Consider the following 27,740-nt stretch of genomic DNA (forward strand, 5'->3'; position numbering starts at 1 on the left):
AGGAGTGGGATGGTGACAAGCTGAGTGGGATCTAAAACTGTCCTGATTGCAGATTTTCAGTTGTGCCTGAATGGTAAGTACTTCTGATTCCTTTAACATCCCCTGGAAGGGCTCAAGCATTCATTCTAGATTGCCACTGCAATTCCCATCTTCTCCCTTTACCTCCTTTCAGATGTCAGTGGTCTTCATGCTAAAGAGAAGAGAAAGGAGACCAGTAGAGAAAGGCCCATTTCCTAGTGACATCCCCAAAGGATTGCATGAATGTCACAGCTCCTACTATTAGTAATTATGTTCCTTGGAGCCAATGAGCCACCCTCAGTTAGAACACAAACGGACCAGACGGAGATGCTCATAGCTTATTAAGTGCTAGCTTATTAAGTAACTTATTAAATATTAAAGTTATTGAATATTAACCTTATCAGTAGCTTATTAATAACTTATTAAACATGATATTGGGCAGTAGCATGAAGTGAATAAAAGTTATAGTGATTATACGAAAAGGCTAATGATAGAGAGAGGCTCTCTAAGTAGACCAGGCACTGAGCTAAGCATGCTTTTAAGTATTCTCTCCTTTAATCCAGAAAAACAATGCTGCCACCATCACCCTTGCAAACCAGAGAGCTGAGGCCTGAACATAAAGTGGCTTACCTTTAGCGTTGCCTATCAAAGACCAAGGGAGCATGAAGCCTGAACTCTTATCACAGGTAGTATGACTGAGCACCCCCGACACCCGGCCTTCTTTCCACACCCCAAGTATTTTACTCCCCAACAGTGGATTTTTTTTCTCAATTAAACAGTCCTCAGTACTAGTGTCCCCAGGGAACTGACCTCAGTAACAAAAGGAACTGGGTCTCAATACAGGTAGAGTAGGTCAAGGCTGTCTTAGGCACCATTCTTGTCCCTGAGAGGGCGCTGCTCTTAACCAAATCTCCAGGGTTGGGAAAGAAATGCCAGCGTCTTCCCACAGGACTCTAGAAGCATGGGTTTGCAGACAGAGTTCGCTATAGAGCGCCTGCCCACAGACATGGCGGCGCCCTGCTCGGCTTCGCGTCGCCCAGACCGTGGGGCCAGCCGGGCTTTGCCAGTTCTCGGGGACTTCCTGCTCGACTGGCATTTAAAAGCGCGCCGGGGGCGGCGGGATGCTGCGGATGCGGAGCTGTGTGCGCCACCGCCTACTCCTAACTGCCTGGGCACCGCAGTAGCGGAGCCCGGGCATCCTCTACCACACATTTGGGGACCTCTCCACCGGCTTCCCGGAAGGTTCGCTTGCTTTTAATTTCCAAGGTTGCAGCTCTCCTGACTCAGCCCTCAGCATCCTCCTTCCCAGCCCAACTGCGGATGAAGCAGGGGCTGGGCTGGGTCCAGCAGCTGGGACAGCCCAGGCCATGGTGCATCTGAGCCTGGTACTTTGGTGAGGTGGCGGTGGCCGCTGAGGCTGTGGCTTGACCCAAGCGGGTGCCTCTCCGGGAACCTTCTCCCGCTACCACAATGTTCAGCTGGCTGGGTAAGGATGATCGCCGCAGGAAGGACCCCGAGGTCTTCCAGACGGTGAGTGAGGGGCTCAAGAAACTCTATAAGACCAAGCTGCTGCCCCTGGAAGAGTATTACCGCTTCCACGAGTTCCACTCGCCTGCCCTTGAGGATGCTGATTTCGACAACAAGCCCATGGTCCTGTTGGTGGGCCAGTACTCCACTGGAAAGACCACCTTCATCAGGTGAGCTGCGGCTGGGTGCTGAGCCTTCAGGGTGATATGGAAAATCTTAAAAGGCTCTGAAGAAATCCCCGTGGGAGGCCTCAGAAGTTGACCCTGCTTCCAAGTCCCCCATTGAGTCCTATGTGATGTCTCTCAGTTGTCCTTAGCCCTTGGTCAGTTTGAAGCGTTCAAATTAAGACTCATCTCTGTGGTCTGGTTTGTGCATTGTGAAACCGAAACACAGAAGGAACCAGGTGCCTCATGCAGCTGGGGGTGTCATAACCCTCTCTTTGACTAGGCCCTCTCATCTTGTGTGGGGCTCTGCAGTACACTGGGCAGCCTTACTTTTACAGCTGAGTTTTCTCATGCTTACAGGCCTGGGAGTGGGGGTGAACTGTGGACCTTGGGGCCACTTGTTCTTTGACAGAGCTTTTAGGTCTCTCTCTTAGACACTTAAAAGATGTGAAGCAAGTGCAGAAACAGACTACATTTAATATAGTGAGTTTCCTTCTTTGACCCTAATAGCTCAATAATAACATTAAAGACTCGTTGAAGTAGAGGAGATACTGACATGCCTCATCACGCCCCTTGACTTTGCTGGGAGGCAGCAGAGGTGATGGGGAGGGTAAATGATGGCTCAAAGCTCCACAGTGTGGATGCAGACCTGAGATGTGGCCCTAGGTGCATGTGAGGAAATGTTAGCTAAATGCTGGTAACTTTAACAGTGAGTCTTGCATTCCTCTGAATGATAGAATTTGGGAGCTGGAGGAATGCTCAAGAAGTCTGCATACATTCAGAGAGAGAGAGAGAGGGAGAGAGAGAGAGAGAGAGAGAGAGAGAGAGAGAGAGAGGGGGGGGGTCTGTGTATTTTCCACCAGTGTCTGAAACATCCCTATCTCCCAGGAACAGGCCTCTCTCCATCTTCAGTGTGCACATTCTGCAAGGCCAGGCTGCTTTTGCAAAGATTGAGGAGTTGCTTCTGGGCCTATGTGCGAGAGTCATATTCTTACAGTGTGGAGACAGGGTTTGGTGCCCTCCCAGAGTCAAGGCTGCTGGCCTGCAGAAGCAGTGGTCCTCTTATTCCTGGGTTGGCCCCTGTGGCATACAAAGCCATGTGGTTTGTTTGGTGAGGAGACCAGGAGAGTTGACAGCACAATGACTAATTTTCTTCAATGCTGCCCTTCTGGGAGCATCGTGCTAGCCTGTCATGTATGAACTGAACACTGGGTCAAGTTTGTCTTTGCAGAGTGGACAGTTTTGGGCTGTCCACTTGACCTGCAGCTTTATAAGGTCAAATGACTTCCAAAGAGGGGGCCAGGGGAATGATGATTTATTGACTCTATTTTAAATATGAGAGATTAATCCATTGCTTTTCACTTTTTTTTTTAAATTCTGAATCTAAATCACTTTCTTAAAAAACCCAACAAACCTAAAAAGCAAAAACAAACAAACAAACAAAAAAAAACCCCTCAAACCACCACCAACAACAAAAGCCCACAAATGAAAGCTGTAGCGCTATCTTTGGAGAAATACATGAATGCCCTAAATTCACCTGTAGTGTTCAGTGGATTTAACTGGAAACACGAGGTGGGGGGGATGTTGGATTCAAGATCAGTCCTTCATTTTATTAAACACGGATTGGTATCAAACGTGTTTCAGAGATACCTAGGTTGTATACAAAGGGCACTTCACTGCCCTGCACTCTATTGGTTTTTGCCTTATGGGAAGCATGGGCTTCTGCAAACTGTTCTTGGCCATGCACAGAGTGTCCTGGCACTCTCTTCTTCCTTGGTCATGACCCTAAGGTCATTAAGGTATTAGAACATCTCCTTCCTACAGCTAAGGCACTTGCCAGGTAGCCTGTGTGCCCAAACCTCTCTCCAGGACCTCAGCTCTGGTAATTTCCCAGCAACCATCTTCCAAAATGGGAGGGAAGAAGAAAGGCAAGTGTTTTAAGAGCAGAGTCCCAAGCAGAGTGCCTTTGTGTAAGATGCTTTTCTGAATTTGCCTGAGTCATCATTGGCTGTTACTAGGTCTGAGAAATGTGAGGTACCCCACATTATCCCTTATCTCAGGGGGACAGAAGGCTAAGGGGGCAGATACCTCCCCTGTCTTATCCTCCAAGCCCAAGGGGTCACCCTTCCCGCTCACACCAGCTGAATTTAGCTCATGCTTCCAAAGCTGTTTCCCCTCTAGAGAGCAGGGAGAGTTATCTAGCAGGGCAAGGGGGCTGTAACACAGTTTTCCCAAACCACATTTTCTTTCTTCTCTTGAAATTCAACAGTTTCATTTATTATTAGAAAGTGAGGAAGAGAATAAATTCGAAAATTAAACAAAACTGGTCATAGCCTTAAACTCAGCAGAAAACATTAAAAATAACATATTTACCTTTCCTGTACTTAGAGCTGTTTCATACTCTGTTGAAATCATTCCATGAATGTAATTTTGTATGCTAGAGTTTTTTTTTTAGTTATAGTAATAGTGTGAATATATGTCCCACATAATCATCATTTTTATCAGCTATATAATATTTCACTTCATATACCTGCAGTTTATTTCTTAATTAGCTAAACCACTTTTGATTGTTCCTAATTTTAATTTATTCGCTACTGCAAGATTACCCTGAATAGCAGCATCCCCACCCACTGATTGGTCTTGCTTTTTTTCTTTTTTTTTTCAGAGATTCCTAGGAGCAGAATTACTAGGCCAAAGGTTGGGCATTTTTCATAAATATTTAATTTAAAAAAAACTTTCTCTACTAAGAGTCACATTCCCAGTTGCCTTACAAGATGGCAATAGGCACAACTAACACTTTCCCCCCAAGTAAGTCAGCCCTTGTCTGGCTCTTACGAGCCTCCCCATCTCTGTCTGAGGCCTGAACCTGAGAAAAAGGATTTTCACCTTGGTTCCCCTTATTACTGGCTTTTTGTCTCCTGAGTGTCCATCCACTTTCAGTTCAGTTTCTCCCGTATCACGAAATCTCATTTCTTGTCTTGGGAAGAACACACAGAGAGGACATTCTTCTAATAACTAATTAATGTGCCGTGATCTCTGCCTGAAATAACTTCCCTGGCCAAAGGTCCAGCAGCCCAGAGTAATAAAATAAACAATAAGTTGGTCTGTGGGCTGCTCTGTCCAACATAGTCGGTCTCTCTGGAGCACAGTAAGTAGCTCTGTGTCCCTGACAGCCTCCTCCTGCCTCTGCTGTTTCTCTTGCTAGCCTGCAGCTCGAAGCCCCTCCTTCTTTGGACCTGTTAGACTTGCTGGCTGCCCTTTCTTGTTTCTTTCCACGCTTCCTCTGTCTGCTGCTGGTGGAGGTGGACTGGGGCTATTCCAGGTACCAGCTGCTATTATGGCCTCCTTGAACCTTGCCTGAGCTGACATGGAGAGGTCTGAGGTTCAGAGCTCACTGGAATGTCTGGGTTGATCTTGAGCCTCATTTGTAGTGGGCCTTGAAATACTGGGAGGCTAGGCATCCTAAAGTGAGGCTAGCTTAGCTGGCCCTTTGAACTGCTCACACTTCTTCAAGAACTCTGCGGCCCCATTCAAAGGTGACTGATGTTGCATTTCCCTGTGGGTGTACTGTCTCTTACCAGTCTCAGGACAGATGGGGATGGGGTCCCATGATTACCCCAGGAAAGATGTCTTTATTGGAAACCAAATGTGAGGAGGCCACCATCCCAGGGAAACCCACTCACATGGACTCATTTATGTCTACAATAGTACCTATACCACTTCAGGACCCTACCATCCTGAGTCAAAGGATGTTTGTTTATTGCCAAGGGCCCTGGCCTGTGAGGCTCTAAGTGGGGCTGGGTTAATATTCAGTTGTGTTTATCCAAGGTTCATTGGTTACTGAAGGGAGCAAAAAGCTTCAGATTGGAGGAGCTGTATCTGCCTGTCTCAGATCCAGTTGAGGAATCACCTTAAAGCCAGGCATGTGGAAGGTACTAGACACATCACTGGAAAAAGGTTTGCATCCTGTCTCCATTGGCTGTGGGACAAAGGTCCTAACCCAAGCTAGGTCTGCATTATCTGACCTTGCATAATCTTGATTAGGATTACTTCCTAATTAAGAGACCAAAGAAGGATAAGGTAGGTCACACCAACAATCCTCCCTGGTCCCCAGTTCCATTATTTATACAGTGAGAATCTTAGTAACCACCTCACAGGAATAGGAGAGTTCATAACCAATTCAGCACCATTTAGTTCTAGACACCATGAGGGGGTGGTATCATTCCCTTCCCTATTTCTTGCTGAGGTTGACCCTCAGGAGGTGGGGCCAGCCTCCTTCCAGCATCACCGCAGCTGGATGAAGGTACGGGCATTCTGCCTCTCTATATACATACAGGCAGGCAGAATGTCAGAGTCAGTAGTGTCCTGCATGGGCAATCTGTTACAAGGTGGAGCCAGGAAGGGAATACTAAGACCGGACAATTGGAGCTCTAAATTGTCAATTCCCCATAGCTGAGGGTCCTGTGCACATAGCACCATGGCCAGTTTGTCTGGCCACAAAGAGTCATCCATCCACATTGTGCCTGTGTGTGTACACATTACTATCTCCCTAAAACTCAATCAGGCTGATGGGACAAGAATTATCCTGACCTTATTTTAAAATGGAAAGATCCATGGCTGAGTGACCCAAAGATTCAGATGCATAACAAAAAAAAAAACAAAAAACCCCATACCGCAGCATAGCCATGCAGAGGAAGAGCCCTGAGGTTTGCTGTTGCCCAGGAGAGGGAAGAGTATGTGTAGCTTGGGGGTGAGCTGGGGATAAATCTGTTAAGGCTTCATGGAGGATACATCTGAACTGTGTTTAGAAGTGAGGCGGGGATGTGCCAAGTACCTTCAGGCAACAGGGAAGGGCTTATTTTCTCTAATTATTGTTTGTGTCTTTGTGAGCAAAGTCTGCTGTAACCCTGGCTTTCCCAAAACTCTTGTGCATTACCTCAAATGGTTTCATCTTTTACCTGTTATAGTTAGAAAACCAGGTTCTCCTCTGCTTTACAAACTGGGGAGGTGGAGTCCATTTGTTTAAAAGTTTTTATTGTTTACCTATTTATTTACTAGTGTATGCATGCATGTATGCATGTGTGTGTGTACTATGTGAGGAGGTCAGAAGACAATTTGCCAGAGTCCGTTCTCTCCTTCTACTATGCCATAGATCAAACTCGGCTCTGAGGCTTGGCAGCAGGCATCTTTACCCACTGAGCCATCTTGTTGGCCTTGCTGGGTTTTTTGTTTTGTTTTGTTTTTAGCAGTTTGTCCAGGGTCATGTCGGTGGTAGAGCTGTGTGGGTTCCCTAAGCCGTTCAAGATCACAACAGATTCTCCACATGACTGGGCACCCAACCCAGAGCCACCAGCAGCAGTTTGCAGCCCCACCCCTCGGCCTTTGTAGTTCTTTCCCCAGGACTTCGTCCCAGGTCCCAGGAGTAGCTCAAACCCTGGGCATCCCTCTGGGGAGATGGGTGCCTGAAAGGCAGGCCTGGTTGATATTCTTGGCACGCTATACCCTGGCTACTTAGGTCATCAGTCAAGGAGGCCACATACTGAGATTGCCAACTAAGCAGGGCATAAAAAAAATGAGAAAAATGTTATGAAATAATTTCTAGTTAAGAACACATGAAGAAAAATCACTCTGGGAGGGGGGAATCAAATTTGTGTTGAATTTCCCCAAACATATTTTATGGTTTAGCTTTTATTTATTTTGCATCAGATGGCAAAGGAAAGAAGGCACCAAAATCCTTGCCATGTTTTGTGCCTCCAACTTGGCCCTGAACTTAGACATGCAAAACTGAACTAATGTTGTCATGTCATGGCACAGGTAAGGCTAATTACATGGAATGATATAAGCAAACAGTACTGTCCACTTGGAGAAATCTCAGTGTGTTCTGCTCCTCCTTATTTCCTGTGTCCCTGTCTCAGCTCATCCTATCCAGGCTTGAATTAACTTTTCTTTACACAGCTGTGGGAATGTTTTCACTCAGCAACAGAGGCGATCTGTCCCACTCCCTACGAAGAAGCAATGTGTAAGATTTCTCAATAGATTTTCCTTTCTGGACACAGTGGTGGCTTTGTGTGAGAGGTACCCAGTGCCACAAGACAAACCCAAATGTCTCTGAGAATTTATCCCTTCCAGTTCTCTGTCTGTAGTCTCTGGGCCTGCTGCTAGCCTCTTTAGACTCTGAGTGGTCAGCAAGTTTTGGGTCAAGTGAGCATAATAGGCCAGCAGACCCAGCCCAAGGCACTTTGCCCATCCACCTCAGGGGGTGGCTCCGTCACTCCCTAGGAAGCTGACCTATTGGGCTGGGCAGTGTCACCTTTTGTTCATCTGCTGAGTACAGCTGGTCTCACTGGCTGCAATCTGAGATGCCTTTTAGAGCACATAGCTCATTGCTGCTGTGGCCTGGTTCATTCTGGACATTTTTTGAGACTGCCTCTAGTCCAGTTGTCCCCAGAGTTCCCATCTAAGCCCACTACACCTACCTCCTCCACAGGTCTGCATAGGACTTAGTCCAAATCAGCACATAGATTCTCACAGAGCATTTGACCTTACTGTTTCTAATTGTTCTTTGGAAAACTGCAGGACCAGAACCTGCTCCTGTCACCTGGTAGCAACAGCTTTTGTATGCCACCCACAGTCACTGGAGACACATGTGTTCCTGGGTTTGTGGGTCCCAAAGCCTGCCCTTTCCCTCAGGCCCTGGCTCTAGCCAGCTTCTTGCCAAACCATAGACTTTTGTAGCTCATCTCACTTTTTGTTCCAAGTTCCTCATGGGGCAGGGCATCATTTTTGGACTGTCCCCAGAGGTGGCTGCATTTCCTGGGGGAGGCTTAGATTGTGAAAGGAGAAGGTGGGTGTAGTGATTAAAAGGATGGGTCCTTAAATCCAAATACCAGGTACAAATTCTAGGTTATCTGTAACTGATATATACATTGGACAAATTAACTTTGTCTGTTCCCCTTTAAAAGAGGCTTAGTATTGGGTCCCAATTAAATGTGTAACACGTGTAACCATTGAACCTGCAGAACAGCCTACAAGGTGGACTTACTGCCTAGGTACATTTAACAAGGAAGATCATAACACTCACAGCCCAGTAGATATGAATATGAAATGAGATGAACCTTGGAACATTTAGAGCAATGTCTAACATATCGCAGGCAAGCAGTTTAAACTATGATACTGCATGTGGTAGTAGAAGATGCTGAGGCCACAGTGTTTAAATTAGGTACCTTCAAAAAGGCATGCCCCTCATAGTTAGAGAGCCCATAGTCACAGCTCATCCAGGAAGTCCCCAAGGGGAAAAAGTCACCAAGAAAGCAGAAAGCATAGTCCTTTGTGGGACTTTTGTATTTATTCTCATCACAGCTCCTATGTAAATTCTGAAAATGACCCACTGACTGCAAGAAATCCTTCCTTTAGTAGTTCCAGTCGTTGGACTGGCCTGGTTGAGGTATGAGGGGGCTTCCCAAGGTAGCTGATACTTACTCAGCTTCTCCACACTGCTATTGTCACATTAGCCTCTTGGGCAACACCACTCCAGGCTTAGCAGCTTCCTCTGGGACTGGGTCTACTATAGCTGCTCTACAGGCTCCTTGGGGATGGAGTCCATAGCAACCCAGCCTAAACTGCCTAGGAACTGTGGAGTAGAGTCAGCTCCAAACCCTTCCTGAAGGCACAAATAATCTCCTGGGGACCCAGAGGAAAGCCAGCAGACCTCATTGGATCCTTCCCACTCTGGAGAGGCAAAGGATGGCAAGGAGCTCAGGCTTGAGCCAGGCAAACTGGGCCTCGGGCTCCAGAGCTGTCCCGTTTCCCCCGGGCATTGGTTGGCTTTCTGGGAAGCAGTTTTTTAAAGGAGTCCAAGATGGTAGAAGAGTGATGCTAATGTCTCACTGACAGGAGTTTGGGTTCCAGCCTATTACTCTGAGAAAGCTACATAATTCTTTTCAGCTTCCTCAGTGCCTACCTCAAGCAGCACTGCAAGGACAAAAGACACAGCATTATCAGTTTCGGAATTGCTATTACATGCCAGTGGTTATTACCAGGAAAATGACAGGGTTAATGTGGAGCATGCTATAATGCCCTGACTGTGTGTTAGAATCAGCTGGGAATCTTCTAAAGCCATGGTTTTCAACCTTTCTAACACTTTGACCCTTTAATATGGTTCCTCATGTTGTAGCGCTCCCACCTCCCCAACCATAAAATTAATTTTTTTGCTACTTGTTCCTGAGGTCTCGCTGTGTAGGTCTGTGTCTCTCAGACAGTGTCCCTTAGCACTCTCCAAAGATGTCCTGGGACTGTCCTCTGCCTGGCCAGTCCTACCCCAGGGCAGATCCATGCACTTGTATTCAGTCCCGCTTCCCACTGTCTGTGCCCAAACTTGTCCTGGGATCCTAAAGGGCTATGTTGTCCTTGGTGACTGCTCCCTGGCTAAGCATGTGTCAGAATTTCAGAAGCAACCATCCTCCCACCTCCTCAAAAATGCTCTTCACAAGGGATGAGAATAAATGGCTGCAGATGATATCATCCAGAAGTTCTTTCCCAGCACAGTAGCCCAGGAAACAAAAGACACTCTGGAGATCACATTGGCCGATCTCCTAGTAGAACATACCATGAGGCTCAGAGCAGGGAAGGGACTCTGAGCAGAATCAGGTACAGGAAGTAGAAAGTGAACATGTTAAAAAACACCCCATAAAAATAGGCAACCAGTCTTCCTCTTCTTTCACTGAAGTGTGTCAACCCCCAAACTGCCATTTCTCTCCCTCCTACACAATAGAAACTGCTACCAGATATCAAGAAGGATTTTACTAAGAAGTATCTATAATAATCTGAATAATGGGATTCTATATAGTTATTAACAAGGGTAAAGTAAATCTGGGCTGCTATCTCCCAGATGTGTTAAGCATAAAACAAAACCCATGCATAGCTATTATCTGCATAATCATTGGAGAGTATGTAAATTCTCATCTAGGGGCTACACAACATACTCTGTGGTTACTAAGTCTGGGGGCAGGATATGTATGTGTGCAGGTGCAATAGAAAAGCATCAGTAGATGAAAGGTGAATTTTGATTCCACTTCAGGTAGAGAAGATAAGAAGCAAAAACTTTAAAAGAAAGCACAGTTAGAATTTCCAACCAAGAACCCCTCCATGAACCAAAAGATTGGCAATAAAACTTCCAATGCCTAAGGACACAAGGGAGAGACTGTGTCTTGTGTAAGTACAACATAGGGTTTCTGGAATACAGTCTCATTCTGGAAGCTTGTGTCAATTGGATAGTGACAAGAGGGGAAGGTACAAACTGCTTAAAAACTTTAGCTGACCAATGAGATGGCTCAGTAGCTAAGGACTCCTGCCACCAAACCTAATGGCTTGAGTTTCATCCCAGGACTCATGGTGGAAGAGAGTGCCAACTTGTTAAAGTCTCCTCTGATTTTTACGTAGGTACAGGGGCACATGTCAACACACATCAAATAAATTAATAAACTATAACATATACAATAAATAAATAATATATAGTAAGGAAAACCATCATTCATCTATATTTAAGTATACATGGAATACTTCTATAAAACAAAGAATATAAACTAGAGAGTTGGACCAAAATCTATGGTGGGCTGGAATTCATTTTTCATAGTTTACCTTTCAGGCTGCTTTTCCATTATATCACATAAAACATTCTACATTAAATAACTATTCATTTACATAGCTAATGATCTCTAAGAAGCCAGAAGAGCCTTGGGGTTGTGGGATTCTAAGCCTATGTGTATGAATTTCAGCCAGTTACCTTGATTTGTGAATTCTGCAATATTCAGTCCACTGTTGCTCTAGAGCCTAAACCTGTGTATTGCTAGCTGTGTTGTAGACAAATAGGGGCCTTCGTCAAGCACAATGCCTACATGTGACTGTGCACTTTCCTGCAGGTACCTGCTGGAACAGGATTTCCCAGGCATGAGGATTGGTCCTGAGCCAACCACTGATTCCTTCATAGCAGTGATGCAAGGAGATGTGGAAGGGATCATTCCTGGGAACGCGCTGGTGGTGGATCCAAAGAAACCCTTCAGAAAGCTCAATGCCTTTGGAAATGCCTTCTTGAACAGGTGAGCCAGGGTGCTGGTGGTGGTGCACACTACTGGGTGGTCTCTTTGCTTCTTTTTGTAGCACAGGGGTGAAAGGAGAGGGGTGTGGTCCTGGAAGACTCTGCCTTTTCTGTGCTGGCAGCTTGATTGTCTCCTGAGTGTCACTGAGTTAGTCATCATGGAACTTGAGAGCTGTAAGCTCTGGGCTGAGACCACTTGATTATGGAGCAGAGAAAGATCTGACAGTGTTCTGGATCACATGGCTCTACCTGGTCTACACCAATAAAAGCATCAAAGGGAAGTCACATGTTTCCCAGCATTTGCTTACACTATGCCTGGGATTATTTGTCCAAGCAGAAGGGAGCAATAGAAGGGTCTATATTGTTCCTGAATGTTCTTACCTGGAAAGAAGCTGGACTTAAGGAAGAGGCCTGCAGTTTGACCATTCGCTTAAGCCCCCTGTGTGACCTTGAACAGGTCACCTCCCTCCCCTAGAACTAGTTCAGACCTGAAAATACCAAGGTCACCATGGGCTTTGAGTGGAGAAATCTCTAGCCAGTTTTTCTCAACCTTCCTAACACTGCGACCCTCATGTTGTGGTGATCCCCAACCATAAAAGTATTTCTATCACTGTAGTTTTGCTACTGTTATGAACCATAATGTAAATGTCTGTGCTTTCCCATGGTCTGACAACCCTTGTGAATGGGTCATTCAACTCCCCAAAGGGTCTCAACCCACATTTTGAGAACCAGTGTTCCATCGAGCACACATCAAGCTAATCTGGGCCTTCATGTTATAACTGTTCTTAACTGGGATGTAGATAGGTTCCTGGTTGTACTTGTATATGGTTCATCCACATGTACACTGCACTTAATTTCAAGGCTATTCTTTTTTATTGTAGATATTTCAAGTAAAAGGAAAGCACATAGACTTTGGCTTCAGATGGGCCCGGAATCAGATCCCCTTGTGAACTGTGGATCTTGGACATGTTCCCAAGCTTCTTTGTATCTCACTTTGCTCATGTGTGATACAGGACAGGGATAATATCTTTGTCTGACAAACTGAAGCAGAGGCAAGTGAGAGATGGACCAGAAGGCAGTGTGTCTGGTACATAGTAACTAACAGAAATGATAGATTATGGTAGGACAGTTAGTTACTGTGTGGATTTTCTGACTTTTGTTTTTTTAAATTTGAACCCTGGGCTGGAGAGATAGCTCAGAGGTTAAGAACAGGTCTCAAGTTCTCTTCACAGTACAGACCTCCAATTGCTTACTCTAGTGTATCCAGCCCTGCCTTCTGGCTTCCATACAGACTGCATTCATGTACACATACACAACATAGACACACATATAAACAAATATTTTAAAAACTTAATTAATCTTTAAACAGATTTCCTAATTATTCAAAGAGACAAATGGGTACCTACTGATAACATTTCCATCTCTGGAAATTGAGGCTTATTGCCCAGAAACATATCTCTTAACCTGTAAACTTTCCTGTGGTGACATGAACCCATAATACTCTGAGACAGGAAGGGATGGGTGACCTGGTATGGAATAGTGTGGAATGCCAACTGGCAGGACATGTTTCCAAAGCAGAACCAGGGGGACAAGAAATCATTTGTGGGGAGTTGGTCTAGTATGGAGGAACCTCAGGAGGTGAGCATGGTTTCTTAGAAAAGAAAGTTGAACCCTCATAAATGGATTGAGGTGCATTGGGGTCAGGTCCCTGAGACCAGGAGTTTCTACCATGGAATGAGGAAGGCCTGACCCAGGTAAAGGAGAAGCAAGTCACGTGGGATACTAAAACAGAATATGTATGCGTTGAGAGAAGGTGATCTAAAAGGATGAGTCAGCCGGGAGTGAACTGGGGCTGAGGGGGTAGGAGACATGCTGCATTCAGTTCTGGAGACCTCAGTTTGCAGCGAGTGACTGTGAGTCAGCTAAGGAGCTTTGTTCTTCCGAGGCAACAATGAGCTGGCTTCCAGGTTAGAGGGGAGAAGAACCCGGAACACACAGGAATCAGTCATCGAAAGAGATGGGAGGGCAAGGTTAGCGGTCAACCCTCCTTCAGGGTGACTGTGCTTACAGTGATAATAGTATCTATATGTAATGGTATATGGTCAGTTATGATGGCAGGTTTATGTAATTACCATAGTAGCCAGCAGATTCCTGAGGGAGGAGTGCCTTTATGTCATTAACCAACCCAGTAGGGCCCACTAAGTCTGTGATTAGACGTTTAAAACCAAGGAAGTGTGTGTGTATGACAAGTCTGGTAATGACACATAGCCTCTTTCAGTATAGCTGTCTTCATCCATAAGGTGACAAAGTGCTAGTCACAAAGTCTCTAGACCCCCACTCTCTTCCTGAAAACATATAAAGCAAACCCAAGAGCGAGGAACAGCAAAGAGAGAGTGAGTAGCTATAACTGTGTGGATTTCACACTTGGAATTGAGGGGGGAGAGGATGAGGGTGAACAGTTTCATTGTCTGTCTTGCTGGACTGCTTTCTTTTTTAAACCATAGAAAAAAATAATATTGAAAGTACCCTGAAAATAATTTATGAAGAGCATAGATGCAGAAGGTGTTATGGGGGCGCACAGAAGGTGGTGCCTCTAAGGGCCACCACCTCCCTTTGATGCTGAAGGAGCAGACCCAGGTGAGGCCCCACTTCAGGGTTCCTAGCCACAGGGACATGTACAGTGCAGCTCTGGTGACACATACTGAGGAAGGAAAGCAGGGTACCTGTCTTAAGGACTGTCCCATCCCCCCAGGCATGTATAGGGGGTAGTGGGTGGGGCAGAGTGCATGTTTTATTGCAAGAGACTCTTGGAGGCAGCAGCTTGGGTGAGCTCAGCAAGAGAAGTAAGACTCGGTCTAGTCCTTGGGCACCCGTGGAAAGATCAGCTGCATACTCCACAGCAGGGGAGAATAGTCCCAAAAGGCTGTGTGGGAAAGCCGGCATTTGATATGGGCATGAAGTGATGGACAAACGGACACTGGAAGGGTGAGCAAAGGGCATTCCAGGAAGAAGAAAGAGAAAGAAAAATATAAGTAGGGTGAGATAAAGGAAAGGGGCTCAGTGCAGGACCCTCTAACTAGAGGTGATACTGTCTACTCACAATTAAGACAGTGTGGCCACTCTTCTGTCTGGTGCTGGCTATAGATTCCTGTTTACCTTTTCTATGCAGTAAGCAGCCCTGTTTCACACATTGTCAGCACCCATCTCTGTTCCTCCTGGGTAGGGCTAGATAGCCATCCTAGGGGACTGTCTGGCTGAGCTAGCCCTGTAGGTGTCCAAATAACACACTCCTGGGTGGTAAGACCCATCTCTCAAGGCCCATACCAATGTTCTCTCCTGTAAGAAGTCCTTCCTCAAAGTCATCTCTCTGCCAGGGTTCTAACAACCCTGTTTGTCTTTGGGATGCTGGCCCCTCTGCACCCTGGCTTGCCATTGGTGTGTATAGTATCTTTGCCTCCACCAGCGGGATCGAAGTTGGTTTGTCATGGGGATCTTCACACCAGGGCCAGAGCATGAGTCCTGACTGCCTCAGGGTCACCTTGGGAATTTTTCACACAACAAATCTCCAGGTATTCTGCAGTCACTTTCAGCATGGTATTGTGGGGGTTTGTGATCGTCTGTTCTATACCCACCTACTTATTATCTTGTGCTAAATAAAGCTTGTGGATGAGAACACATGCAGGATGCATGATGATGGGGGGGGATGCATAGTGATCAAGTTAGAAGAGGGTTCCCATACCCTGATTATGTGCAAATCTCCAGGCTCTTCCTGCCCCGTGACTGGGAGCATTGTGTGGAAGAGGTAGAGTTCTGATTGGCCATCAGAAGCTGGCCAAGTTAAGTAAAGCCTTTCAAGGCAGGAAGTGGCTGGCCAGGGATCATTAAAGACTTGGGGCCACAAGCCTTACAACAAGGCTTTGGACAAACATAGGAGGTAGGATATAACTATGGATTAACCCCATTGGTCAGCCAACATTTTACCAAACACCAAGTAACAAGCACTCCAAAACAGGATGTGGCAGGTGGCAAAAGAACCATAACTCACTCCCTGGATTAGCCAACATACCTAGCAGTCCCATACCAAGTGACCTGGGAGCCTGTAACCTATGGGAGGGTCAGGTGCTGAAACCCTTGAGGCTGAGCCAGTGAGGTGCCTCAGCGGCTCACCATAGCCTTCTTCTCGCCATCTGTGCAGGTTTGTGTGTGCCCAGCTGCCCAATGCTGTGCTGGAAAGTATCAGTGTCATCGACACACCAGGGATCCTCTCTGGTGAGAAACAGAGGATCAGCCGAGGTAAGCAGCATCCTGGCCTCTTCTGCCTTATCTGCTATGAGCCTCTGAGTAACCCATCACCTTTTAGCTTTGGGTTTAAGAGTTTTGAGACAGTCTCATGTAGCTGAGGCTGGGCTTGAACTACTTCCTGATCATCTTGTTCCTACCTCTTAGGTGTTGGGATTACAGGTCTGTATCTCAATACCCAGTTGCCCTATCCTTTCTGAGCTGTGCTTTGTATCTTTAGCAAGAAAACCAGATGAGATGCACTCTTCCCAAACCTGATGCTGGGAGCCTGGACTGGGGCCAAATTAGCACTCAGAAGTCTGCCTCCAGGAAGGGTCAGCCTTGTACTGGCAAGTCTCTCTGGGAAGAGGCCAGGGCTCTCTCCTGAGTTAACCTCAGGTGACACAATGCCTCCCTGTGGCATGTGCCTCAGCACAATTTGCTCCATGATTCCTCACTGGTATAGGTCTGTTCATCCATCTTGCCACCAAAGCAGGACCCAAGAACCCCTTCCCCAAGGGCATGGCCTATGCAGGTCAGCACGCATTCACTCCTGAGCCTCATGGAGCAACAGGCATATGACCCATGGCTGTGCATCCTTAAGGCTTAGCAGTACAGGTCCAAGAAAGGCTCTGGGATTCCCCCTCATGCCCCTGCCTGCTCTGTGAAAATAGTAAATCTCCTCTAGAAAATGTGAGTATAGAAAAACTCCTTGGTGAGGGGGCACACAGTAGCTGTGTGTGAGCATAAGCAATGGGAGAAACTGCCAGAGAACCCTTTGGGAACTAGTTCTCTGTAGGTGAGCCTCAGGCAGGCCTTCCTAGAGCCCCCCTTCTAAAGCAGTGTTGGGAGTAGGGCATCATGACAGCCTGCTATCCCAGAAAGTAAAACCTGAAAATGAGAGAGGAAGGAAGCAGCTGATCAGGAAGGCACCTAGAAATCTGTGTCCCAGTCCCTGTAATTGATGACCTGTGATGGGGTCCAGGAAGCCTTGTTTCTTGCCTCCTAATGGAGGCTCTGATGGAATGAGGAACAGCCAGTCTGTACCTATAGAACTCTGGGTCAGAATCTAGGCCTAAAGGGATTTCTAGGCTCACAGGGCAGTCCACAGCTTGCTGGGGAATGGTGGGAGAGATGGTACCATAGTCTGCAGGGGGAGGAGGTCTCATTTCATTCACCTGCTAAGCCAGCACAGCCTGGCCTGCAAGCAGGTCTGGAGAGGACAGCCTCTAGGGGCCCAAGGGCACTAGACTATTAGTTCAGAGTTATGGACTGACAAAGCCCTGGACATCTCAGGGAAATGCATCATAGAACCTTCTTACAAAGTCCACACACCTTAGTTCTGGAACTGGATTAGCATGGGCTCCCTTCTTCCTTCTTTAACTGCTCTCCGGGCTTACATGACTCCAGGGTCGACTGTGTGATTAATCTCCCTTGCATCTGGGGCTGTGTGGATGGGTATACAAAGCAGCCTTGTCTTTAGGGACTCCTGTCTTCCATGGTTCCTGTCCTGTCCATTCTTCTCTGTTCCCCTGCATTCTCTCCTGCCTTTGTCTTCAGACCTCAGTGGCTGCTCTACACATACTGGGCACTGGTGATTGGGATTATATTTCTACCCCCTGCCTCCAAGAACTGACAACACATGGAATTCTTTCCTTCTCTGGGCAAAACCATGACTCTACTAGTGTGTTCTCTGCCAGACTGATGCAGCTGTTGGTAAAAGCAGCCAGTGAGACAAACAGGAGCTGGGGGGCATGGAGCAGTGCTGACTTCAGCACCCCAAGAGAACCAGAGTGAGGGAGGATATCAGACACCCCAAGTGATCCAGGTGCTGGTGATGATGGGACCTGACTCAGGAACATTGCCTGGGTGCACAGACTCTCCTGTCCTTCGTGGTTAGCCTTAAAGCCAGAGTTCCAGCTTAAGCCCCTCCAGACTGACCTCCACTTACTCACCCATATACACATATCCTGCCTCCCCCACATGCATGTCTGTACACCTCCTGACACCCACACGCAAGTGTCTACACAGATCTAAAGTTGATTGTCAGAATTTCTTCACTCCTGGGGTTGGCCACAGTAGACTTCCTGCCACCCTCCTCAAGCCCAGGTGGGCCAGGCCTTCTCAAATGGTCCTGTTGATTAAGCCCACAGTCCCCTCCTCACACCTCTGCCTAGTTCAGGGTTTATGGTTCAGCAGGAGAGTTAGAATCAAGCCAGCACAGAAACACCTTGCTGTAGACTGCCTAACCCCTGGCAGTGGCTCCTTGGGGCTCCTAGGGCATCATAGAGATGAGCTTTCTGCCCTAGGCCAATGCCAAACAAAGTGCAGTTCTTGCTTCAGGGTGGCCTTTTGTGCAGGCCTGGGGCAGTGTGTGTATATAGAGAAGTTGATGAAGTGTCAGGCTAGCACTCGGTTCTGGAAGAAGAGGAGCAGGAAAGGCAGACAGAAAGCTGTTCCTGGAAGGGGCAGGATGTGGCTCACCCTGGTTCATTACTGGGAAGGAGCACGGATGTAGCAGAAATGGGGGAGTGCAGAGGACTCCGGAAGGCTTCATACCTTCATTTCCTGACTGTGTCAGACTGGATCCCCACCACTTCTACCCGGGGCTACATGCTCTCATCCCATGACTGCACGCTGATGGAGACCTCTAGTCCAAATGTTCAATAGGCTCAGAGCAGGACACACAATTGGAATTCGAGTCCTGGTCTCCCAAGTCCCAGTCCTCAGAGTCTAGCATGTAAGCAGAACCTGTTAGAGAAGACCAGACAGCAGTGGGGGCTAACTTGTCATATCTTCAAGTCTTCTTGGACTTCAGGGTCTGTACCAATATGACTTGTAGCCCACATCCTCCCCTACCCATAAGCACTTAGGGGTTTTCAGGTTCATCAGATGAGCAGGTATTCACATGCCAGTGCAGAGCAGCTGAGCCCTGATGCCTTCTGGACACCTCACTGCTAGTTTTGTGGTCATCTGGAGGCCTGTGATGAGTCTGCTTTGACCGTTCTTTGTGGTTGTTCCCAGGAGGTGTCCAGAGTATTTCTCCCATTGTCAGCTGAAGACTCCCATTATTGGTGCTGTGTGTCTCTGTGTCTCTCTCTTTTTTAAACATCTCTAGAACTTAACACATTTGGGAGGGGGCGATACTATATGGCTACCATGGGTAAGCCTCAGGCCTCTGGATTGCAGGCTCACCCGGGGCTAAGAGCTAAGAAGAGAATGTGGATCCTATTTCTAAGCCTGCATTTGCCAGCACCTGGTCTGGCTGTGTACTTGGGAATGCCCTAAACCTCTCTATCTCCACTCCCTCTTGTGTAAGATGTGTATACCCTACTCACTCCAGGTAGTGGAGAGCTGCAAAGATCCTCCAGTAAAGTCAGTTTTGCAACTGCAACTGCAAGAAGTAACGCATTGTATGTCAAACAGCTAGGGGAATGTTGGGTTATTAAGGAGTGGCCCTGCTTATTAAGTTTGTCTCATTGATTTCCTCCTGCCTGGCATTAATTAGAAATGCTTTCTTCCCAGTCCCTGGAGCCTGGGGGTGGGGGCTGCACGTCCCTGCAGGCTTCCCAGACTCTGACCTGGAGCCTATCCATTGGATGCCTGGGTGCCAGCCAACATTCCAAAAGGACTCCAGGAAGGATACTTCTGTAGTATTTCTCTCCAGCCATTGATCTATGATTCAGAGACCATGGGCTATTGAAAGTGTTCAGGAGTAGCTATTGAGGGTCTTGGAGCCCTTCCTGTATCAATTGGGTAGTCACCTTGGACATGCTATGTATACTGGGTGTTAGAGCAGTCTCCATCCAGGCTGACTTCTCTCCTTCTCCTAATACCAGGTCTGCTTTGCATGGCTACACCATGGGCTCCACATCCAGCCAGTTGTTACTGTCCACATTTTTGATAGTCAGTAAAAGAGGTTCAGATTTGCAGAAGACCTTTCAGGAAACAAATGGGAAAGCTTGCCCTGTATCTTCCTCCTGACTGTGTCCAGTCTTTGCCTTTCACATGCCTTTCACATGCCTCTATTTCTGGGCTTACACATAAGCCCAGGATATGAAAGCAACTTAACATTCATTCTAGAGGTTGCATAGGCCCTGGAGTGGCCATGAACTAGGAAGGTGAGCATCGGAGAAGCTTGCAGAGTCGTTGCCTCAGTCTCACAGTTTTTCCAACCACACACCTCAGAGGAAGTTTAGCACTGCTTGTCATTTAATAGCAGCTTACCAGAGCTTGCAGAATTTGCAAAAACAGGAGGGTTAGTAGGAGGCCTCTGTGCTTGTTACATCATAGGAGAGGTTCCTGGAAGCCATCTGCTTGTCAGCAGACTGGAGTAGGTTTCCTGTAGGCATGCCCAGAGCACCAAAGGCAGCAGCCTCCAGCCTTCCTCTCTTGCTAGCTACAAAGGCATCCTTGTGTCTCATCTCCACCTTCCTGTATTCCCCATCTTTACACCTCTGGGTGTAGGTAGACACAGAGAATTATAAACCAAAAAAGGAAGTTCAGAGATCATCCATCCTAGAAACAAAGACCAAGGATAGGTAAGGGGATTCTATTGCCCAGCATATCAAGTTAATAACTGAGCAGAAACTATAGGGAATGCACCCAGGCCAGTGACCCTACAGAGGCACACATCTGCAGAGCAAGCTCCACCCTGTGTCAACACACTGAGGAGTTCTCTATAAAAGAGTAGGGCATTTGGCCAAAGTCATAAGAATGGCACCTGCTCTTCTTAGAGCTGATCTTCACAAGTCTGTGGTCAAGGCATTGGTGGGTCCTGATTTAGAGAGTGTAAAACTAAGGCCCAGAGATGACTTGTTCAGTTTCCTGGATGTAAAAGTAGAACAGGATTCTATGTCAACTGTGTAACAGATGCTGATGGAGTAAGCCATGTGCACCCTGGGTGCAGCAGAGATGGATAAGGCCACAGGAAGAGCTCCCTGATTATACAAGGAAAATGGGTACCCATTGTTGTTTGGGAGCTAAAGCTCAGTTTGTAAAGCATTTGTCATGCAAACACGAGGAGCTAAGTTTGAGCCCTGAAACCCTCATAATAAAAAGCTGGGCATAGAAGCAATTTTGTCCCCTTATACTTGTAATCCTGGCACTGGGGAAACTGAGACAGGTGGATTCCTGGGACTTTCTGGGCAGCCAACAGAGTCTGTTTGGTGAGTTCCAGGCCAATGAGATAATATGTATTTAAAAACATGGAAGATGGCTCCTGAAGAATGATCCACCCAAGGTTGGCCTCTGGCATCCACATTCATGAACACAGATGTGCATATACCTGCATGCATGCATGCACATGTGTGCGTGCATGAGTGTGACACACACACACACACACACACACACACACACACACACACACACACACACAAATGAAAGAAATGTCTACCCAAATCTCCTTGATCAGACCTGAGGTGTTAATCCACTGGTTATCTCAGAGCCCTCATGATCCATTCACTTCCTAAAAGCCCACTGATTGGCAACCAATTCCCCAATATATGAGTTTTTTGGAGCCCACTGCATAGTCAAACCATGATACCTTCTCCCCTCTCCCTGATCTACAGTTGCTTGGCATGGAGCAGAACATAGAGTTCTTGGAACCAGCAGATTTGAAGTAGCTCAATGTTGGATAACCAGGCATGGCTGCCAGCAGCCCAGTCACATCCTCAAGAAGGACTCTCATACAGAAGACCAGTTGGGTATTTGGGGCTGCAGCAGATGAGTGAGGAAGGAAGTAAGCCTTGAGTCTATAATGAGATATTGGCCCAACCAGGGATGGGCCTGTTCTGAACCTGCATCCATCACTTGCATCTTCTGTTTTACTGATGATACCTTGTAAAGAATTTCTGAGTCTTGACTCAAATTCAAAGCTGTCTGTGATGATGCACACCTGGAATCTTAGCACCTTGGGAGCAGAGGCACGGATTTCAAGTTTGAGGCTAAACTGGCCTATGGAGGAAATTTAAGGCCAGCAGGGGCTACTGCAAGACAGTAAGACCCAATCTCAAAATATCAGCACAAAAACAATGTCTAGACTCATTTTCCCAGCAGGAGCCCTGACCCCTAACTTTAATAAGAAGATAACTGGGTAGTGGCTACCCTTTATGGGAGTAGCAGTGCTTATTATAGAATTGAGCATTTATTGAGCATTATCTCTGGCATCCTACTAGCCAAATACTTCCAATGACCATTCTATAGATGGAAAATGTTAAGGAGGGCCTGGTGACATAGCTCGGTGAAAGAGCATTTGTGAATGAGACACACACACACACACACACACACACACACAGAGAGAGAGAGAGAGAGAGAGAGAGAGAGAGAGAGAGAGAGAGAGAGAGAGAGAGAGAGAAATTCACTACTCAAGGTCAAGCAACCAATTGGGAGAAGTCAGGGGATCTTAACTCAGAAACTATTTCCAAGATTGTGTTGTCTTACATCAGGCCTTTCATGCCCCAAAACTCCTCCTACTAACTATGTCTCTGCCACAGGATATGATTTTGCTGCTGTCCTGGAGTGGTTCGCTGAGCGGGTGGACCGCATCATCCTGCTCTTCGATGCCCACAAGCTGGACATCTCTGATGAGTTCTCGGAAGTCATCAAGGCTCTCAAGAACCACGAGGACAAGATGCGAGTGGTGTTGAACAAGGCTGACCAGATTGAGACCCAGCAGCTGATGCGGGTATATGGGGCTCTCATGTGGTCCCTGGGGAAGATCGTGAACACACCGGAGGTGATCCGGGTCTATATTGGCTCCTTCTGGTCCCACCCTCTCCTCATTCCTGACAACCGGAAGCTCTTCGAAGCTGAAGAGCAGGACTTGTTCAGAGACATCCAGAGCCTACCCCGGAATGCTGCCCTTAGAAAACTCAACGATCTTATTAAGAGAGCCCGGCTGGCCAAGGTAAGGTAGATGGAATACAGTAGATGGAATACAGACAGGTTCATAGGTAGGGGTCAGTTGCAAGAACTGACCCTTGGATAGGAGCATGGGGGTGGTTGTGGTTACTGGCTTTGGGTTAGATGGCCAGGTTGGCTCCATTACCACCTCAGCAATTCCCAATATTTTCTGTATTTGTAAACTGAACAGGCTGATGGAAGATGAAGAGAAATGGAGTGTGAAAACCCTCATTGCTGTACTAGATACCTTGGTGCTCAGTGGGTGCTACTGTTGTCACTGTCTGTAGCAGCAGCACTGTGGGGGATGGAGAGACAAATGGTTTTGGAAGCAGAGGCAGGAGGAGAAACTAGAAAGACCAGCTAGGCTCCTAATGAGATTGTCCTCTGGCCCTCTTTGTCAGGTCCATGCTTACATCATCAGCTCCTTGAAGAAGGAGATGCCCTCAGTGTTTGGGAAGGACACCAAAAAGAAGGAGCTTGTGAACAACCTGGCTGAGATTTATGGCCGGATTGAGAGAGAGCACCAGATCTCCCCTGGGGACTTCCCCAACCTAAAGAGGATGCAGGTAATGAGGGTCATGAACCCTACAGTGAGAGACAGTGTCATACTAGCTGGTTGCCAGAGAAGGGGGATAATGGTACTCTTGGGAGAAACTCAAAGTCAAAATGCAAGGAGATGGCATTAGACATGTTCCTCCTGATGGACCGTCACTCACAACAAGTGCCCTAGCCAAGACAAGGGACAAACAGCCCTGTGTCCCCAAAGGCACAGGTATGTTTGATGACATTGAAAACCTATTTAGTGGTAAAGGGCATCTCTATCATCTCTAGGATAATGATACAGACTCCTAGGTGCTTAGGTTTACCTATGAACTCCTTGGGAATGGTTTGTAGATCACAGCAACTTTGTGTTATGTTGTAAGCACTTGAACCTTAGCATTTTCCCAGCAAAACATTAATATTACTCTTAAGTAGAAAAGCTGGGAACTGTCCCCAGGAGCCAAACAAGAGCCATAGAGACTAGATACACACTGTGCCTTCATGTCATCTGTAAACAGGGGCTGCAAAGGGCTTTGTATACAAGTGCTGGAGACCCAGTGAATATCTTGTCTGCAAGGTCCTTAGCATAGAACCCTGTTCTGCTCTCCACAGCCACAGGAGGTAAGAAGTGTCCTGCCAGCACATGCCCTTGAACTATAGCTGTGGGTAGCCTTAAATTTCCTGCAGTGGACTCCATGTACCCATTCTTATTTCCTGGCCTCTTCCCCACCCACACAATGAGATTGCTGCCTCCAGATCAGGGCAGCAGTAGGGAGCTATGTCCTTCTAGGACAACAATTTTCAACCTATGGGTTATGACCCCTTTGAAGTAGAACAACCCTTCCACTGGAGTCACCTAAGACTGTTCAGAAAACCCAGATATTTATACTACTATTCATAATAGTAGCAAAATTATAGGTATGAAGTAGCAACAAAAATAACATTGTGGAGCAGTCACTACAGCATGAGGAGAGTATTAAAGGTTTGCAGCATTAGGTAGGTTGAGAATAACTGAAATAGAAGCTAGTAGAAATTGGATGTTCCAGGTTGAGGACCTTTCATGGCTCCAAAGGTCTTCAGAGGAGAGGATTTTTCTTTTGTGATGTGGGTGGGTAGCCCTGTGAAGGCAAAGGAACAGCCTTTGTAATGTCAACCTGCCTGCCTGTGCCTACTAGGTCAGAATTCTCCACAGGGGCCCAGTCTTTCGAGACCTCTTGCCAGGCAATTCCAGTGAGTATTCTGACTGAGAACTGTAAGGCTGGGAGTGACCTTTGGCTTTTTTTGTGGTTTTCGTTGTTTTAATTTTCAATCCCCATTGCCTTGACCCTCTCTGTAATTATGAATAGTGTATGACTTCTCTATCTCCCGGGAAACCCAGGAGGTGAATTGGTGGGCAGGTAACAAAAGCACTTTGCTGTGTATTTTTCAAACATATTCTCTCCTGGAGACCCACAGCACTCCATCTCAGGAGGCCACCACCTTCAAGAGTCACCACTTGATAGCCAAAACTAACTTTGGAAGAAATGTGTGTATTTCCTTTTGTAATAACACATAAAGAGATGTAAATCAGCAAACCAATACTTGTTCCCTTTGTTCCCAGCTCTTACTCTTGTTCTGTTTCTTCATTAAAGAGAGCCATCCTTAGCTCCGGGGTCCTTGTTTTCTTCCCCTGGCCTCACTGCTTTCATTAGAAAAATAGTTGAGGAAGAAGCATTTTCCCTGGTATGGAAGAACTTCTCTTGTATTCTACTTCCTCCTTTTTCTTTCCCTTTCCAGGACCAGCTGCAGGCCCAGGACTTCAGCAAATTCCAGCCACTGAAGAGCAAGCTGCTGGAGGTGGTAGATGACATGCTGGCACATGACATTGCCCAGCTCATGGTGCTGGTGCGCCAGGAAGAGACCCAGCGACCTGCCCAGATGGTGAAAGGCGGAGCATTTGAGGGAACCCTGCAAGGCCCCTTTGGGCATGGCTATGGAGAGGGAGCTGGGGAGGGTATTGATGATGCTGAGTGGGTGGTGGCCCGAGACAAGCCCATGTATGACGAGATCTTCTATACCCTGTCCCCAGTGGATGGCAAGATCACAGGTGCCAATGCCAAAAAGGAGATGGTACGCTCCAAGCTGCCCAACAGTGTGCTGGGCAAGATCTGGAAGCTAGCCGACATTGACAAGGATGGCATGTTGGATGATGAAGAGTTTGCCCTGGCCAACCACCTCATCAAAGTCAAGCTGGAGGGGCATGAACTACCCAGTGAGCTTCCTGCCCACCTTATCCCTCCATCTAAGAGGAAAATATCTGAGTGACAGAGCCAGATAATTTCAGACAGGCAATGTTAGAAGAGAGAATGGGCATGATAACCACACACACACACACACACACACACACACACACACACGACTTGACAGTCACACTGTAGATGAGAAGGTTTCATCCTTGTTTGAACACCTCTCCAAGTCCCCAGGGTTGGAAGACAGGCAGCTGTACCTCCTCTGTCCCAGGGTATAAGCCCGTGACTCCAAACTTACCCTCTAGCTCCCCATCCCCAGAGACATGAAGCAGTTGACTTGCCCACAGAGGCCCAATCCTCCCTGTCCTCCAGTGCCTCCACACCTAGGCTCTGAGCAGATGAGAAAGACTTCATGGAATAGACAATCCCTTTCTTTTCTGTGCTTATATTTTTCCTCTTCGGCTTCCTAATTAGACATTTGCTCAGGGGCTGGGAGCTGGGAGGCAAAGGAGCATCTGTGGGCAGGATAACCAAATGGAGAAACCTCTTTAGGGTGCCACATCCCAGACTTGAAGAGACAACTGGCCCATGTTGGTTGTATCTTTCTAAACTGAAAACCCCCTGTCATCCTCAGCAAACTTGAACCTTGAACTCTGCCTGCCATTTTGTGTCAAAAACTCCCATATGGGAATAAAAAAAAGGAAAAATTGAGTAAGAAAGCACAAGGAGATGCCCTGTGATCTTCTTGAACAGGGAGTTTGTAATTCATGGGTTTATCAGACCCAGGCTGTCTGGATACCCAGTTTCTTTAATATACCAAGGCCCTCCTGTGTGGCAGGAACAGTGTTAGGCACTTTATACAAATTGGTCCCTGAGGCCTTCACTAATGCCCTAGTACACATCACCCCTTCCTCACCCCACCTCTGTTCTGCATTTTTCAGGGAAGGAGCCAAAGACTGAGAGTAGTTTAAGGAAACTTCCCAAACTCCTGAGGTCACAAGGAGAGAGGATTCCAATCCTCCATTTGTCCCTGTTCTGTGATGGATGTAAGGTCCCAGCATTGCTACCTGGCGACAAAGCATTACACTGTCTGAGCACACAGTCCCTCACACAGCCTCACAGAGCATCCAGGCAAGGGAAGAGGGCTCACCAGCATTTGGTGGGTCATCAATTTGGCCACCTGTCACCTCCTAGAAGCAAACTGTGCCTTCTGGCTCTGTGCCTCGTGTTCCCAACATCACACAAGTCCAACCAAGCCATCAGGAGAGTGGGCTGGCTTGCTAGATGCTGCGTGTGCCTGTTCCTGCTAAGCCTCCCATCCATTCACCTTGAGCATCCCAGCTCAAATTCTGCCACTGGATGTCACCAAGCAAGACTTTGTGCTAGTTCTCAGAAGGCCATTGAGAGGACTGGAACCTTATTCTATGCAGCGTTTCAAGGACTCTGGTGTCCTTGGCAAACATCCCCACTATACTCAGTGCCCTCCATCCTCCTCTGTGACCTTTCCCTTGGCTTGCTACCCAGCCACTGATCCCAGTGACTGCTACATTCCTACTGTGATGGAAAACAAAACAAAACAACTGTAACTTATTTTGTATCTATGTTCAGACTATATAGAAACTGTTCTGTGTATCTACAATGTGCTTATAACTGCAGTGTGCTTGTCATTAGGATTCATGTTAATACAACACACTTATTCTTTGGTACCCTTTTAGCAAATGTGTATCATTGCGTAGCACCAGATTCTGACATGGGATGCCCAGTGGCAACTTTGGAAGAAAGTGGCTCCACTCAAAGGTCATGCATGCATTGCCTTCCCTTGGACTAGTGTTCTTATCTAGTGACTAGATTATATGAAGCTACTAGGGTCACTGTTTCTTGCTCTTCTAGAATGGAGTTGTTTGCTTCCACAAGCTTACATTTCTCTTGAGTCAATAGTAGAGGATGACCAAGACATGTCTCAACTCAGAAGACAGCCCCAGAGTACTT

At 47.0% G+C, this 27,740-nt stretch overlaps 1 protein-coding gene across 1 annotated transcript; it reads left to right on the plus strand.

Annotated features, from left to right (window-relative positions):
- Positions 1–1,058: 1,058 nt before the first annotated feature.
- Positions 1,059–27,457, plus strand: Ehd3 (EH domain containing 3). Its single transcript, XM_051181843.1, has 6 exons — positions 1,059–1,715; positions 11,627–11,803; positions 15,998–16,095; positions 22,575–22,987; positions 23,385–23,549; positions 25,300–27,457. The coding sequence occupies exons 1-6, from the start codon at positions 1,489–1,491 to the stop codon at positions 25,825–25,827; spliced, it is 1,608 nt and encodes a 535-aa protein (XP_051037800.1). The 5' UTR covers positions 1,059–1,488; the 3' UTR covers positions 25,828–27,457.
- The last annotated feature ends 283 nt before the right edge of the window (positions 27,458–27,740 follow it).

Source organism: Phodopus roborovskii, unplaced genomic scaffold, assembly GCF_943737965.1.
Source record: "Phodopus roborovskii unplaced genomic scaffold, PHOROB, whole genome shotgun sequence".
Taxonomy (NCBI): Eukaryota; Metazoa; Chordata; class Mammalia; order Rodentia; family Cricetidae; genus Phodopus; species Phodopus roborovskii.

Excerpts from the sequence above, each read along its gene's own strand:
- Ehd3 (XM_051181843.1), top strand. The coding sequence starts at position 1,489 with ATGTTCAGCTGGCTGGGTAAGGATGATCGCCGCAGGAAGGACCCCGAG. Across the intron at positions 11,804-15,997 it reads GGAAATGCCTTCTTGAACAG|GTTTGTGTGTGCCCAGCTGC; the intron begins GTGAGCCAGGGT and ends CCATCTGTGCAG. Across the intron at positions 23,550-25,299 it reads CCAACCTAAAGAGGATGCAG|GACCAGCTGCAGGCCCAGGA; the intron begins GTAATGAGGGTC and ends TTCCCTTTCCAG.